At 53.4% G+C, this 12,009-nt stretch overlaps 2 protein-coding genes across 6 annotated transcripts in view; one reads left to right on the plus strand and one right to left on the minus strand.

The window, feature by feature from the left end:
• Positions 1-397: 397 nt before the first annotated feature.
• The window catches only part of Lsp1 (lymphocyte specific protein 1), a 34,767-nt gene continuing 23,155 nt past the window's right edge, over positions 398-12,009 (minus strand). For 2 of the 5 annotated variants that reach the window (XM_021166472.3, XM_021166473.3), the window contains exons 2-11: positions 10,669-10,815; positions 8,771-8,929; positions 6,781-6,877; positions 6,357-6,431; positions 6,125-6,168; positions 5,891-5,972; positions 4,989-5,123; positions 4,611-4,688; positions 4,367-4,473; positions 398-766 (exon numbers count right to left, since the gene is read on the minus strand). In XM_021166472.3, the coding sequence (XP_021022131.1) occupies positions 4,384-4,473; positions 4,611-4,688; positions 4,989-5,123; positions 5,891-5,972; positions 6,125-6,168; positions 6,357-6,431; positions 6,781-6,877; positions 8,771-8,929; positions 10,669-10,815 (907 nt within the window). In that variant the 3' untranslated portion in view covers positions 398-766; positions 4,367-4,383. Of the gene's footprint in view, positions 767-4,366; positions 4,474-4,610; positions 4,689-4,988; positions 5,124-5,890; positions 5,973-6,124; positions 6,169-6,356; positions 6,450-6,780; positions 6,878-8,770; positions 8,930-10,668; positions 10,816-12,009 lie in introns of all 5 variants that reach the window. The other 3 variants (XM_021166468.3, XM_021166471.3, XM_085841146.1) reach the window with 2 other exon arrangements.
• On the plus strand, positions 1,873-3,195 carry Prr33 (proline rich 33). The gene has a single exon (XM_085841145.1). It carries the CDS (start codon positions 1,873-1,875, stop codon positions 3,193-3,195), a length of 1,323 nt encoding a protein of 440 aa, XP_085697271.1.

Consider the following 12,009-nt stretch of genomic DNA (forward strand, 5'->3'; position numbering starts at 1 on the left):
CAACAATCCTTCCATCCATCTATTCATCATCACACTTCCAGAGAATAGTCTCTGGATACGAAGATAGGAAATGCCTGGTGGCAGCACTTGTCCTTAGTGGACACTACTAGGAACAGACTAAAGTGCCCTTGTTCAGGTGCTGTGAGGTTTATTTTGGTCCAAGTAAGGAAGGGTCACCGAAGTGTCATGTTCTGGAAGAGGAGTAGGCCACATCCATTATTGATACCCCAGCTTGGGTCACCTCATACCTCAGATCCTCGAGCATAACACACTGCAAGGCCAAAAGACAAGACAGAGTGGTTGCCCACAGAGCTGATCAAGTCTCAAGTGGCCAACAGATGTGGCCCTTTCTGTTTTGATCACCGTGTTCCCTGTTAGTGAGCATAGAAGATCCAAATGCATAGGGGACACTCAATGCACTTTATTACACAAAATGAGGGATCCACAAACAGGGCAGGACTCGAGAGTCCTGAGCATTCAGTATGGGGACAGTGTCCCCTTGGATCTGGTTGGGATGCTTGCCTTCTCTCCTTCATCCTTCCTTGGGAGCTCTTGGCTCCTCTAGGGACTGGTCCCTTTAGCTGATGGTGAGAAGCAGAGTTGGAGGGTTGGTCAAAGGATGAGAGGGCAGAGAAGATGGAGGGTCCAGGAGCAAAAGGAGAGGCTAGCGGCAGCTTAGTTGTTGGAGGCAGGAGAGCAGGCCAGACTGGCAACAGGAAGCCATTTCTTGGTCAGGGCTGGGAGTGGCATCTGGCCGGAGTCTATCCTGGAAACATAGACAAGGGTATGGGGTCCATTAGGCTAGAATTGAGGGAGAGGCATGGTCTGCCCCCTCCACAACCCTACCTTCCTAGTGGTCACCAGACCCTACTATACCCCTTATTATTATCCGGGGAAAGCTCCTGCTTACAGCGGTCAGTCACCTGGAAGACCTGCTGTCAGAGTGAACTCAGTATTCTTGGCCTGGACTGGCTTAGGAAAGAATACTGACTACCTACTGAGGCAGACTTCTGGAATAGAATCCATGGTTGCCCCAATCCCCAAGTGCCAGTTCCCTAGAGGTAGCCCAGAAGCTGGGAGCAAGTGGGAAGACTCCTGCAGCCCCCTTCCAGGGTTTGCTCCTGCTTCAGCAGGGCCAGCCCCTACTGTAACAGCCACAGGCCTCCTTCCACCCCAAACCAGATGGCCTCCAGCTTGGCCCAGATGCCATTTGTCAATGTCCTTGCAAACACGTGGCGCCCAGAAACCAAGATAGGCAGCGTGGCCAAGACCACCCTCAGCAGGAGGGCTATGGGGATATCCCATTTAGTATAGCTCAGCGAAAACTGCTCCCGTCTTCCAGCCAATCTACCTCTAAGAATACAACCTCAGCTTGCCTGAGCCTTTTGGCTGCCACCCCTCACCACTGTCTCAAAGCACACGGACCCGCCTGTGGTCAGGCTGGCAACAGCATGGAGCCCCTCATGTGTCTGCAGACAGCCTGCTCTCCACCACTGTCCGGTAGTTGGCCAGGCAGAGGCAGTTTGCTTGGCGTTCATCAGCGGGTCTCTGTTTCTGTCCTGCATTACTCTGAGTCTGGGGCCAAGCAGGCACTCGAAGGTGGCTGTTTTGTGCTAGGCCATCTTAGAAGACAGAGCTTTGAGGGCAGATACTAGCCATTGTCACTCACAAGTGACCTGGAGCCACTGTAGGTTCACCTCCACACCAAGGTATGGTGAAGCCACACCCACAGTGACTAAGAGGGGTTTCTAGTAGCTGAGTCTACACATTCCCCCACCTCCTCATACAGTAAGAAAATGCCCAGCCTCTCCTGTGGGCAGGGGAGGGAGGGTAGTCTAACCACTGTTTCTCCCCTCTACCCCCAGGCCAGGGATGCTTATTTCGGTTGTGTCGATACCCCCAGCAGCAGGTGGCCCAAGACATGAGCCCTCCCCTGGGCCCCCACCACCCTTGCTGCCCAAACCAGGAAAGGACAACCAGAGACTTCAGAAGCTACTGAGAAAGGCTGCTCGGAAGAAGATGGTGGGCGTGACCCCCACCCCACCTGGGGCCTTCCGTACCTCCCTGTCCCCTGTGAGTGAGGCCAGTCATGACCTGGAGACCACAGTCCTGTGTCCTGCTGAAGCCCCTCACACAGTGGCCCCTTTACCTCACTCCCCACACACCCCCATTATTCACCATGTGGCATCACCCCTGCAGAAATCCACTTTCTCTTTCAGCCTTCCCCAGCAAAGGTCTCTGGCTACTCATTTCAAGGCACCTTCTAGTCTTGAAGCTCCAGCCCCAGAAACTGCCTGCCCCCGCAGTGGCTTTGCCCATGTATCTGCTCCTACAGTGGGTGGTACCCACATCACTCAAGTGCATATTCGGCTGTCACCATCCTCACATACTGGGACTTCTGAGTCCCCCAGAATGGCCCTGGATGGAGATAAAAGCCTGTGTACTTCTAGCACCCAGTCTCTCATCCCAGTTGCTCATATTCGGCCACTGCCTGCTGGGGTACAGACAGTTAGTCCTGGGCCCGAGGAGCCCTCTATAACAAGGCCACCACCTAGCTTTCAGGCCTCAGTGAACAGAGAAAGTGGCGCTAGGGTGGTGGTGCCCATAGCCCCTACATACCGTTCACCTGGACCCTCACCTTATAGCCCACCTCCTGCAGCTCCTGAAGCAAAACATCTAGAGGAGCCGCCCACAGCCAGGCCTGCCATGGAGCCCAGGAATGTCTCTAGCCTCCCCAGAGCCTCAGGCCCCTCAGACCTCCACCCATGCCCTGTTCCCAAAGTTGCACCTAAGCCCTCCTTTAGTGGCTGGACACGGCTAAAGAAGCAGCTGATGGAGGAGGCAAAGGAGCCTGTGTTTCCAGAGCTGAAACCGAACCTGGAGCCAACACAACCAGAGGTGCCAGCCCCTGTGGTGGGCCCGCAGGCCCCTGCTTCCCGAGCATCCAGGATGTGGGATGCAGTGCTGTACCGCATGTCACTGGCTGAGTCCCATAGAGACCGCCCTGTGGGGCCTGGAGATAGGGGCCACCCTCTGGCCTGCCTCAACCGCCTGCCATTTCTATGCCGACCTCGTTTCAATGCACGGAAGCTACAGGAGGTGGTCCGGCCCCCTCCTACCTTCCACCCCATTCTGGAGCTGCATTCTCAGCCCAAGAATTTCAACCGGACAGCAGAAGGTTGGAGACTCCAGTAACAAAGCCAGAGTGGCCTCTGGGACTCTGGACTCTGGTGGACAGAGACTGGCTGAGGCTGAGCATACAGAGCAGAGAGACTTAGCCCTCTCAAGTGAACAGGATGGGTCAGCAGGGTATATGACCTTGGTAGCTGAGTGCTAGCTGCTAAGAGGAGCCTATTGGACAGATACAGATCAGTTGGTGGGAAGAGATATGGCAAAGTGAGAGAAGTGAATGAAGCTGAGAGCATGTGGCTGGAGGTGGTTTGGGGTTGTGGAGAGTGTGCATTGGAGAATGTTCATGGATGGTGGGAGCCTGGCTTCAGGTCTAGGAACTGTGGGGGGGGGGCTCTAGTTCCAGAGAAAGAGGGCTTGGATGAGGAGTATTCAGAGGCACATAGGACTGGGCAATTGAGAAAGAATTTTCTGTGGTTCCATAGGTATCCCTTCTGGTTTCCTGACAGCAAGGGCTTACTGATTAAGACTGCACCAAATGCATGGTGTAGTGAAAAAATCACAGCCAAGTTTCAACAGTTGGGTAAGGGTAGGTCAAGCTAGAGGGCTACAGAGAGGCAGGATCAAGGATTAGAGAAACTCCTAAGATCTGCCAGACTCTCAACAGCTGTGAGAGGAGGGATCCAGAAGAGCCAGGTGTGGCTTCCCCTTACAGCCACCATAACAAGACTCAGCAAGGACTGAGCTGGTAGCCCCACCTGGGATGTGATGGGTATTGTGGTTGTAGATGGAGCCATCCAATAAATGTATGTATACTACATAGATATCACTTTGTCTTCTTAAATGGGATGGGGAAACCCCGCAGAGTTCTCAGGGGCCTTCATTTGGGTAGAGGGGCCAAGGCAAGGTCTCAGCTACTTTACTGGATATATGATAACCCACACTCTTAGAGGCTGTGCCACACCCACCCTCTCCAGTGCTGGTTCACACAATGATGAACCCGACTGAATAGAGTAGAAATTCTTAAATGGAGTTTTGAGTCTCTTATGGACAGTACTGGGTGAACAAGACCCTGCTTATAGGGACCAAATTCTAGGCTTCAGGGAGCCAAAGATAACTGGTAGCCAGACAGAAGATATGGCAACTCTAAGGCCAGGTCTTCAGTCTTCAAGACCTGAGATAGGGTCCACCCATGTCCTCAGGAAGAGCCTTGTCATTCTCTAGTTCTTGGACTCACCAGGATGCAAACATGGTCTATGGTACTGAGCCCTCGTCCACAAGTACTTTCTCGTACTTCCCATGTCCAGTGGCCACGAACTTGTACCGCTTTCCAGATGGGGTGCTCTGTTAGGTGAGACTAAGTGTCAGGGAGAAGCTATGGAAGGAAAGACTGACTCTGGGAAGACTTTGGAGATGGCAGCAGCAATCATCCTTAATTACTATCAATCAGTAATCAGCCTATCACATAGAGTCCTACCTACCTTGATGGTGGATGAGATCTTGGAGCCTCCTTTCTGCTCCCACAGACTTTTCTTGCTCATGTCTCCAGCTACTATATCCTGGGGGCAGACAAGGGTCTATCACAGGACAGATACTCATCATGGGACCTTTCCTTCTGCCTGGTGTTTCCTGGCTGAAAGGTGGAGGATCTACCCGGCTCACTTATGGCATGGAGGAAAGGAGAGTCATACTGCATTCAGGACAGCATGAATTTTTCCTTGAGCCCTGAAGCCTGTCCATCCATGCTCCACTTTGGCTATCTCAGGTTTGCTTTTCCAAAGCACAACCCCCGCCCCCCATGATGGCCAACTTCCCATTCTCAGCCTTCCCAGTTTGGCCATCCTGGAAAGAACTCCTACCTGGCAGGAGGGTGTCTTGGAAGCAGACTGACTCTGCACCTCTCCTGTTTCCCAACGAGTCTTGGTACTGGCTACGGCCATGCTGGGCAGCTCTATGGAGGGCTGGCGGGACAGCTTAGGAGTTCGGCCAGAAGACTGTAGAGGAGATAGAGCCCCAAGACAATTACCATGGTAGACATCAACAGCCTCATTCATCTTTGCATTTGCTGGAGGTAGGGATTCAGGAGAGATGTCCTACCTTTATCTGGCACCCTATGAGCTACCCCTAGTTCTGCCTCATGCTACATTCATGTCTTGGGGCTGGAGGAGCATTAGTTGGATGGAGTATGTAAATTAGATGGAAAAGTTATTCACTGTGATGGAGGAATACCTGAAGAAAGGGTGTTGGTTGACTAGAAGGATGTGGACTTGATGGAGGAAGACTCACAATGGAATAGAGAAAGAGCATACAGAAGAATGTTGGTCCAGTGGTTGAGTGGAGGAGTGCTGGTTGAGTATAGAGACACTGATTGGATGGAGGTGTGCTAATTAGATAAAGGGATACTGGTTAGACAGAGGGTGTTGGTTACGTAGACAGGTATAAAATGAAGAACAGTGCTGATGGGGGAGGATAGGTTAAATGGAGGGATGTTGTTTAAGTAAGCGGGCTTTGTTAGACGGAGGAAGGGTATGCTGTATAGTGGGAGGGGGCATTGGCTGAATAGGGTGTATGACAGGACAGAGGCATGCCTGCTGTGATGTAAGAGACCTAGGGTTTACGGAAGAGGCAGTGTGAGTTGGATAGAAGGACATTGGTTGGATAGAGAGGGGGGGATATGATGGGATGGAGAGAGTTGCTTAGGTGGATGTGTGATGTCATATTAAAGAGAAGGTTTGGTGTCAGAGATCTGAATATACTTCACCTCAGTGGCCTGGGTATACTGCTGCAGGCGTTCATCGATTGTGGAAATGGGCAAGGTTGGTTGAGACTTCTTCACACTGTTGCTAGGGATAGAAGAAAGGATAAGCCTTATGTTACCTTCCAAAATCCTCCCAGCCCACCCAAAGCCCCTCCCAGAGCACTACATCCCTTGATCTCCACCTACAGACACTCTCCCACCCTGTCTTTGAGAAGGCCAGAGAGCAAGTAGACACACCTCTTTTTAATGGAGCGGTTCAGGGACTCGGTCCTATCAGCCAGCTGTGGAGTATGCACAGAGGTATGGGTCATGGATAGCAACCTCAGGTCCATGTTCTATCCCCCAGTGAGTCTACCCACTACCCAAACCCACTCTCATATCCCAGAGGTTTATCAGTATAGCAGGAGGTTCGGAGAACATGAAAAGCAGACATAAATAGCAACAAAGTGGGTGCTCAGACTTCACCTACTTTGGTGGTAGGGCTCAGGGGAGGTGAACTCAGCTCAATGGTGTCTTCTAAGGCCAAAGGGCTGGGGGTCCTGACCTGATGACGTATCAGATGCTAGGGATAAGAAACACAGGCAGCTTAGATGACCCCTCCCTGCACCCTCCTGCCCCACCCAGGGCCTGTCAGAGCAGCGGTCTTCCCCTTCAGGGGCCTCAGGCCTGGTCTGGCCCTGACATGCTATAACTCTGGAATCCCTGACTGCAGGGAAGAGTCTCTTGGTCATGGAGGAGGAACTTGCCCAGAGGGTCACCAGCCTCACCACCCTCCAAAAATATGTCTTGGAAGGACTCAAGTATAGGGTTGGGGGTGATGTCTCTTTAGGCCAGTTTATGAGAGCATAGCACCCACAGAGTATCACAGACCCAGCCCCTGAGCAGGCTCTCACCTCTTCCGCCTCCCCAGAACCCCCGACAGCATCCTCTGGATTGGGCTCCCTGTAGCTCAGGTTTGACTCCTCCAAGTGGACTTTGGCTTGGTGAGAACTATGGGAGAAAAAGGAGACAAAGACAAATGTGGAGGATCATTTTTTGCTTGGTTCTAGGCTATTTACAGTTCTAAGCCTCTGGTGTGTTATCTGTAAAATGGGGGCAGTCCAATGAGTCAATATGCAGAGCTCTTAAGACTGCAGTGATTAAAAAAAAATGGTCTCTCTCTCTCTCTCTCTCTCTCTCTCTCTCTCTGTCAAAAGACAACTGAGGGAGTCAGTGCTCTCTTTCCACCATGTGGGTCCTGGGCATCAAACTCAGGGTGTTAGGCTCAGCAGGTACCTTTACCCATTAAGCATCTTACAGGTCCAGCCACAGAACTTTTGTAAAAGGATGTATAGGGCTTTGTTCAAAGCCAGCACTGTCTGCTACGACCTCTGTGCGGAGAGGTCCTACAAGGCCCTTTTGAAGACGCTAGCTACTCACCGTATAGGGCCACCCAAGTACTGAAGCTGAATGCCTCCTATAGCTATCTGAGCAAGGCCAGCTTCTGGGGGTTTTTGTTTTGTCCATATATGGGCAAAATGGGTCAGTAGAACATAACATTGAGGAGAGGCCATTAGGGGCCCAGGCCCAGAGTGTATGGGGGTGCTGGGTCAGCAGAACACTCCAGGGAAGGGACTGTATTACTGAGGCGAGGGGCCTTGGGGAGGGGCAGCTAGCCAATGGGCAGCCGGGCGTGACTCTGCATTTGAGCGGCTCTGAACCTGGAGGAGAAGATAGTAAATTCTTGTATTTTCCATGATGTCAGGCCCCTTGGTGAATGTGCCAGCCAAAACCCAAACCCACCGCCCAAGGTGGGCTGGGGTCGGAGCCAGCAGCAGCCACACAGAGGGGCCATTCAAGAGCTGGCAGGCCAGGCAGCCAGGCGGGTTTGAGGGTAGGGCGGAGGCTCGAGCACCAGAGTTCTGCTGGAAGATCTAAAGTGCCCCCTGCTGTTAAGCAGGAGAAAGGAATGAGCTAAGGGCAGGGCTGCAGCTGCCTTCCTAGAAACCCAGAATATGCAGAAAGCACACAGGCAGATAAGGGGAAATCGAGGCTGGTGATGGGCAGACCCAGGATAGCTGGCAGTGGGCAGGCTCAGAACCAGGGCCTCAGGAAAAGACAGGGATTTTGGAGTGTAAAGGACGATTGTGAGTTGAAACTGAAGTTCGTTAAATAAGAAAGAGTTCAGCAGTTGCTCCTGCTGGCCCAGGGGCCTCCGAGAGGCTAGGAATGGGGTAATTGCTGAGGGAAGACAGCTCAGTCCTTGGCTCTGGCTCACTCAAGGCAATAGGGCTCTGGCCTCCAATTCTGGGGCTCCCTAGTAGGGCCAGAGACCCTAGGCCCGATGGAAAAAGCAGATTTATCCCCACACCTGGCCCTGAACAGTGTGGGAAGGCAAGGTGAGACTTCAGCAGCAGCCCCTCATCTCCAGACCCAAGGGGGCTTTGGGCCTCCGTTCATCCTGATTTAGACAGGCACACACGTCCACACATCTGGAAAACGTGTCCCCTGGGCCGCCTCACAGGCTCACATCTGGAAGTACCTGCTCCCCTTCCTGGGAATGGAGTTCAGCCAGCCTGGGGAGGGCTGGCGGGCGTGGGCTGTACATTACGTAAGTGGGCTGCAGCTGTGTGCTGATGTGGCAGCCCCCCCAGTTGGCCACAGCTAGTCAGGATGAGGCCCCCCAGCTCTGGGGAACCCAGGAATGCAATATCTCCATTACTCTCTCCCTGTAGCCCTCCTCGCTGGCCATCCTGCCCTCTATCTCCCTTTCTTCCCTCCTCCCTATCCTCTTCATACTCTTTGAGCAATTTGGGTTTTCTTTTTTAGGGGATGGGTGGGCAGAAAGAATTGTCCAGACTCAGGCTCGGGTCAAAGAGATCCAGTGCCTTGGTTCACACTTGCCTCTCCTCTGTTTGTTTCTCCTCTGGTCTCTCGCTTTGAGAGGGCTCAGTCCCTTCTGCAGTCCCCTCATTCCCCCAGAATTGCTGCCGTGGCTCCGGCTTTTGGGACCAGTCACCAAAACCCTCATCTTCATCCAGTTCAGAGGACTTCAAGCTGATGCTGCAAGGGCAGTGAAAGAGAGGGTTAGGGATGATCTTCATGCTACAGCCTATGTTCCTTCCCTTGTCTTTCCCCTTCAACCCTGACTTCCAGTGTGAGAGTGACCATCTGCTTCAGAGGTGGCTCTCCATGACTAAGTTTGTCTCCTTGTGGTCTGAAATCACCCAGGGTAGAGCTGTGCGTTCCCTAACAGCCTATAGCTTCCTGAGAACAGCATTGTGCTCGTTTTCCTTATTCATCTAGGGCTCCCTGAGGGCAGGACTATGGCTCTACCATCAGTCTAGGGCTTCCAGAGGATACAGCTATGGCTCCAGCACCAGTCTAGGGCTCCCCAAGAACAGGTCTATGGCTCTACCATCAGTCTAGGGTTCCATGAGGGCAGGGCTGTGGTTCCACCATCAGTCTAGTGCTCCCCAAGGACTCAGTTATGGCTCCACCATCAGTCTAGGGCTCCCTGAGGATAGAGCTACAGCTCTATCATCAGTATAGGACTCCCTGAGGGCAGGACTATGGCCCCACCATCAATCTAAGGCTCTCTGAGGGCCAGGCTATGCCTCCTTTATTAGTCTATGACTCCTTGAGAATGCAGCTATGTCTTTTCCTTCCTTCCATGGAAGGCTCTCTGAGAGTAGGGCTATACCTTCCCCATCAGTCTAGGGCTCCCTGAGGGCAGAGATATTTCTCCCCTGTCAGTCTAGGTCTCTCCAAGAGCATAGCTTTATCTCTTCTTCCACACTAGGACTCCCTGAGTACAAGGCTATGCCTCTCCCATCAGTCTAGGGTTCCCTGAGCACAAGGCTATGCCTCTCCCATCAGTCTAGGGCTCCCTGAGCACAAGGCTATGCCTCTCCCATCAGTCTAGGGCTCCCCGAGCACAAGGCTATGCCTCCTCCATCAGTCTAGGGCTCCCTGAGCACAAGGCTATGCCTCCTCCATCAATCTAGGGCTCCCTTAGGGTAAGGGCTGTGCTTCCCTCATCAATCCTCAGTTCCCCCAAAGCAGGGATCTGCTTCTTCCTTCAGTCTAGGGCTCCACAAGAGAGGGCTGTGTTTTCCTCCATCCATCTAGGGTTCCCTGAGGCTCCTGTGGCCCTCAGGCTGGTCCTCACAGCCTTTCTCAAGCTACAGGGTGAGCTCCTGGGTAAGAAGGAGTTGGGGGCTAGCAAGGACCCAGTAACTGAAGACCTGGCTGAGAGGCCATGACCCCAGCAGCACCCCACCCCGCCCAAAGCTGCTGAGTCCGAGAAAATGGAACAAAACAGAGCCAGGAGGAAGGGGAGAGTTATTGGAAAAACAGCCCAGCCCAGCCGCGGAGGCCTCCTGGGCCTGAGGAGGAAACGAGCCGGCCCGTGGCCGCCAACTTGGACGTGGCCTCCGTGAGTCACCGGCAGCCAGGAGTTTGGGCGGGGGGCTTGGGAGCCAGGGCCTCATGGCTGGGGTCAGCACCAGTCCAAGCCAGGGCTGGGGCCATTCAGGGTGTCTAGAGCCTGAGTCAGGGCCCCTGGAGGTTGGGAGGGGGAGGAGGTCTCACATAACTTTGTGGACCCTTTCCTTTGGCTAGTCAGCATCCCACAGATGGTGTTTACTGGAGACTGTAATGATGCTTGCCCCACAAGCCAGTCCCTTCCTCTAATTCCTACATTGTGGCTCTAAGGTCAAGACACCCCCCCCGCCCCCAGTATATGTTTCTGCCCTGGTCCTGTGTGGCAGTAGATAGGGGTCCAGGACCCAGCAGCTTACAGTGTCTGCTGTCCTGGCTGTTCCAGGGAATGGCCACCGTCATCTTCTTTATCTTTGTCCTGGTCCTGTAGCTGCCTTTCTCGCTCCCGTTGACGCTGCTCACGGGCAGCCTCTTCCTCATCTTCTTCTCTCCACTGAGTTGTGAGCCTGGAGGGACCATCACAGAGACAGTCATGCTATGTGACTGAGATAGTCATACTATGAGGCCTTTTGCCAGCTGGTGAGGGTAACCTGGACCAGTCTGCAGGCCTCAGCTTGGTCCAAGATAAAGGCTATGCAAAGGCAGTTGTAAAAGCACCTGTGGCCAGGGGAATAATCCCAGGGCTCTACATACAGGTGACCCTCTGGAAGAGACATCAGTGTTCACATAGGCTTCAGGCAAACCAATGTTGGGGCTGATGGTCAACTGTCCTGCTGGCTGTCTCCTAAGTTAGAGCAGAGTTCCATGTAGGGGACCAAGGAGGGCTTTGGAAAAGGTGATGGAAAGAGAGAGGGAGGGAGGGATCAGATAGCTACCTCTAAGGTCCCCATCTGGAACCTTCTTTTCTCCCCCCCAAGAATGCCATGTTGGTAGCTACCACACAGCCTCCTCTAAGTGTGAGACTGCATCTAGTAGCCACCAGGTCAGACTTTCTTTGTCTTTCTACAGCCCCTTCCTCTACCTTGAACTTAGGGACATTAGAGTACCTCACCCTCACCCCAAAGTTCTCTGTGGAGTCTCTCTGGGTTATTTTCAAGGAGGGGAAACTGAGGCAAGCAATATTTACAGTCCTTAGAGCAAACTGACACCCAGGCTCCTTAGAGTCCCTTTCCCCTAAGCCAGGGGATGGTCAGAGGAATCAGGCTGGCTGGGCCCAGAGGATCTGGAGACCCTACGCAACAAACCTGTGTTTCTGGTGTCTAGTAGATACCTTAGGCCTTCATCACTGCCCCCACCACCCAAACAACCCAGCTAGAGCTGAGAGGGTCTGGGTCCTTTGTTTCTACAGTTCTTGCTGCCCCAAGCCCAAGGTGCACAAACTGCTAAGAATTGTCTCTCTGCTGGGGTCTCTGTGCTTCCCGGGCAGTGTCCGCCGAATGACCCCACATCCCTCTCCCCTCTGGGCCTCAGTCCCCTGGCCAGGAAGCCCTGCCAGTACATGATCTAATCTCTCCAGGTCTCCCCTAAGCCTCTCAGACGAAAGCCAGGCCTCTCCGCAGGCTTCAGGATGAGGTTTACTCCTCCCTCATCCCCCACCTCCCACCCCACCAGCCACATGGGACCGCAGCCACGCAAGCTGCCTGCCCGCTCCTACCTCGCACCCCCAAGCCGAGCTGCCTGCCTCAGCCTCACAAGGGCCT

Source organism: Mus caroli, unplaced genomic scaffold (assembly GCF_978045245.1).
Source record: "Mus caroli unplaced genomic scaffold, Mus_caroli_1 scaffold_8, whole genome shotgun sequence".
NCBI lineage: Eukaryota > Metazoa > Chordata > Mammalia > Rodentia > Muridae > Mus > Mus caroli.